This window comes from Erinaceus europaeus, chromosome 8 (assembly GCF_950295315.1).
Source record: "Erinaceus europaeus chromosome 8, mEriEur2.1, whole genome shotgun sequence".
Lineage (NCBI taxonomy): Eukaryota > Metazoa > Chordata > Mammalia > Eulipotyphla > Erinaceidae > Erinaceus > Erinaceus europaeus.
The window spans coordinates 92,282,559-92,286,324 of NC_080169.1; the positions used below are offsets into that span (position 1 = coordinate 92,282,559).

The following is a 3,766-nucleotide window of genomic DNA, read 5'->3' on the forward strand; positions in this document are numbered from 1 at the left end:
AAGCTTCTGTCAGAAAGTAGACTCCACACCTCTGTCCCTTAACTTTGTTGGGACCTTACTACTTGACCAAAAGTTGTAACTACTTTGGAGAAATTATTTGTTCTTGGTTATTTTCTCTCTCAGATCAAACATTAGGTGATACCAGTCAGAGGGTGGCCTTTTTTTTTTTTTAAGGAGGAAGGATGAAGGGGTCAGAATCACTGCTCTTTAGCTGAATAATATAGAAGAAACCTATAATTTGTTGATTAAATATTCATGTTCCAAGTATTTATTTCCAACAGTCAATGAATCAGTTTGCACGTGCAAAAATCAAAACCAAAATTCAGATTCATCCATAATGAACAACCCTTATATAGTATGTAATGTGTGCTCACAAATGTGGGATGTGCCTGTACAGACACACACATGATGTGCGTATATATAACATACACACAATGGTTTGTTATCTCGGGGGAAGAGGAAGTGATAATAAACAATAGGCAAGCATTTTGAGGCCACAGGTTCAACACAATATAAATATATACAATAATAAAATTAGAATGGTGCAGCATTCCCGAGTAGGATAATACAGATCTCAATAAATACAGCAGAAATTTGTTTTTAAAAACAAAACAGAACAAACACCATCTCTCCACCCGAGATGAGTCTTTCCAATTTTTTAAAAAATAATCAGAAGACAACCCTCCCCAATTTTCCTCATGATTGTTAGTGCCTATATAGAGTATATAATACACAAAACCACTTAGCAGGTGCATGCAAGAGGCTAAAGGCCAGGAATGCAGAGGCTTCTGCTTGGCGCTAAAGTGTGGAGCCCAACATGCCCTGGGTTCTGTCGATAAGCTTGAGCAAGAAGGTCCAGCTCTATTCTACCACTGCCTCAGTAGTGGGGAGCCGGCTAGGTCGAGGGAAAGAACTTTGGCGTTTATCACTGGTGGCCCTGGTGGAGCCCGGGCTGCAGAGGCCCAGGGGGCGGCAGCGGAGGAGCCAGAGAAGGCAGTGTCGCGGGCGGCGGCGGCTGCTGCAGAGCCAGCGGCTGGTCTGCGACCGGCTCCCCAGCAGTAGCGCGGGTCAACCCCAGGCTGCTGTCGTGTAGCTTGCGGACGTGCTTCTTGAGATCAAAGTTCCTGCAGAAGCCCTTGCCGCAGGTAGGACAGGTGAAGGGCTTCTTGTCGTTATGGGTGTGCATGTGGAAGGTGAGGTTATAAACCTGGTGGAAAGCCTTGTTGCAGATATTGCACTTGAACTGCTTCTCCCCGCTGTGGGTCAGCTTGTGGTTTTTGTAATTCCCTGAAACAAACAAGTGACAGAGATGTGGGTTGGAAAAGCAGAGCTTGAAAAGGCAGGAGAGGTTAGGGACAAGGAAAGAAGAATAAGCAACCACGGTTGAACTCCAAGAGCTGGTGTATGCACTTCACAAGTTTCTGTGAAAACCTTGACAAAGAGACCAACCCTTCCACATTTTAAATGCCTCTTTATAAACCTAATCATATATATATATATATATATATATATATATATATATATATCAAGCAACATGAAAGAAACTGTCCCTTGGCAATGAACCATGCATTTCTCTAATAGTAATCAGACATGGAGGGGGGTGGGCTAGAATGGCAACATATTCACCAGTAGCTAGATGCACTTTCCAAATGATATTCTAATTTTCTCTCAATAACTAGCAAGATCTTTCCTAAGACTACCAGAAAAGGCAACATTTCCAGGATTCAGTACCTTTTTGGTGAAATCCTTTGCCACAGAATTCACACACAAAAGGTTTGTAGCCTGCATGTATCCGAGTATGTGTGTTTAAAGTGGAACTCCTATTGAATGCTTTACCACACTGGTTACATTTGTGAGGTTTCTCCTAAGTGGAAGGGAAGAAAAGCAAGGAAATTAAGATATTGCTCTGAAGTGGTGTCCTGCAAAATAAAAAAAAAATTTAAAAATCTTTCTTTCATGCTCTTAAGCAGAACAAAGTTTTTTTTAAGTGACATTTCCCTATCTAATTAGAATACAATTTATGTTAAAGATTAAGGGTTTATTGGCAATGACCTACAAACTCTTGTAAGTTAACCCAGGTGAAATTTCGATTGAGGAACTCACCTGAGTGTGAATGATCTTATGTCTGCACAGGGTGCTGGCTTGCCTGAAGCCCTTTCCACACACTTTGCAAACGAAGGGTCTTGCTCCTGTGTGCACCGGCATGTGACGAGTTAAGTTATAGTGCGCATTAAAAACCTTAAAGTTAAGCATAAGTTTAAAAATAAGAGATTAGCTCAGTAAGCACTCTGAAATCAAAGAGGCGATTACCTATAGTGTGAGAAAAGTATACAAGTAATTTTGAAACAACGTTTAAAAGAAGAAAGGAAAGGAGGAAGGAAGTGAGACCTCTGTCTTTTTCTTAGTACTTGCCTTTCCACACACTTCGCAAGTGAAAACTTTGGGCTTGGTATTTGGGGAGCCTCGGCTGAAGTCAGAGGTTTTGAAAGCAATTTTTTCCGACAGAAGCTGGGCGCTTTCTTTCATGTAATGTTGCAGTTGAGCCTGGGACAAGTCTTTGAAAGCTACCCCCGAGGGGTACTTCTCCACCGCCGGGACCACCAGTTTATTCCTTTCGGCTAAATACGTTTTTGGCTGCGGATGCAATGGAGAGCTGAGGAAGTAGGAGGCCACTGGGTGGATGTTAACGCCGGCCGCGGGGTGGCATGGACCGTCACCTCGATTCAGGTAGCACAGGGCTCCCATGGCGTGGAACGAGGAATGGTTGACCACACGCGGCCTCACCAGCTTGTACTGCTGCAGCGGCAGCGCGTCGCGGGCCAGGTCGCTCTTGAGACTCAGCGCGCAGTTGAGCAGGTCGCTGCAGCTGAACGCGGGAGCTGCGGACGCGGCTGCAGGCACAGGGGCCTCCAGATTCGCCTTCCGTGGCTCAGAGCCCGTCATCCCAGCCTTGGGACTCGTGTCGTACGCCACGGGCACGAAGGGGATCATGCAGGGGATCGACGAGTTAAGATGCAGAGAGTGCTTGGGATCCCCCTTGGGCAAGGTTCCCTGCAGGAAGTGGGGGACCGGCAGAGTCTTGGGTTCAGGGGTGCGCGCCATGATCCGTTCGATGGAGAAAGCCAAGGGTTTGGAGGTGCTCATCACGTTGCCCCGGACCGGAGCAGTCGCTAACATTTTGGCAGTCGCGTTGTGGCAGCTACTGTCCATGTCTGAATCTCCAGTGTCCGCCAGCCCGGGTCGGGTTGCGCCGTCGTCGTTGCCTTGTTCCCAGCTTGTCACAGACCTGCGGAGAGGGGGACGGGCACCATCACCATCAGCAACCTCCTCCTCCTCCTCCCCAGCATCACCAGCCGAACCTGCCTGCCCAGCCCAATGGACTCCTGCCAGCCCATCGCAGAGTTCTTGGCGCACCAATGACTCGGGGACAATCACTACTTATTTCTATCAATAGAAAGTGTTGTGTCAATAACGCAGCCAAGATCTCGCCAATCGTTAACTTCCAAGAGGAGAAGGTAAACTAGATAATTGCTCAATTCGCTACCAACAGTCAACAGGAAAACTTTTTTTTCCCCTCCGCAGTCAGTGACTACTTTTCATTGGTGAGTGAGGTTCCCCCCGCCCAGAAGAGGCGGAGGCGCTCTCCTCCTCGCAGCGCGCCCTCTGGTCTGCGCAAACACTCTTGGGCTCTAGTCCCTACCCCCACCCTCCCACCCCCCACCCCACCCTCGCGCCTTTGCTTTTTCCTCTGTCTTTTTAATTCTCA

General features: G+C 47.2%; 1 protein-coding gene across 1 annotated transcript; it reads right to left on the reverse strand.

The window, feature by feature from the left end:
* Positions 1-688: 688 nt before the first annotated feature.
* FEZF1 (FEZ family zinc finger 1) lies at positions 689-3,221 on the reverse strand. Its single transcript, XM_007525000.3, has 4 exons — positions 2,413-3,221; positions 2,104-2,238; positions 1,732-1,864; positions 689-1,287 (listed from the first exon to the last, which is right to left on the reverse strand). The coding sequence occupies exons 1-4, from the start codon at positions 3,208-3,210 to the stop codon at positions 926-928; spliced, it is 1,428 nt and encodes a 475-aa protein (XP_007525062.1). The 5' UTR covers positions 3,211-3,221; the 3' UTR covers positions 689-925.
* Positions 3,222-3,766: the final 545 nt, after the last annotated feature.

Excerpts from the sequence above, each read along its gene's own strand:
- FEZF1 (XM_007525000.3), bottom strand. The coding sequence starts at position 3,210 with ATGGACAGTAGCTGCCACAACGCGACTGCCAAAATGTTAGCGACTGCT. Across the intron at positions 2,239-2,412 it reads CTTGCGAAGTGTGTGGAAAG|GTTTTTAATGCGCACTATAA; the intron begins GCAAGTACTAAG and ends CTTAACTTTAAG. Across the intron at positions 1,865-2,103 it reads ATAAGATCATTCACACTCAG|GAGAAACCTCACAAATGTAA; the intron begins GTGAGTTCCTCA and ends CCTTCCACTTAG.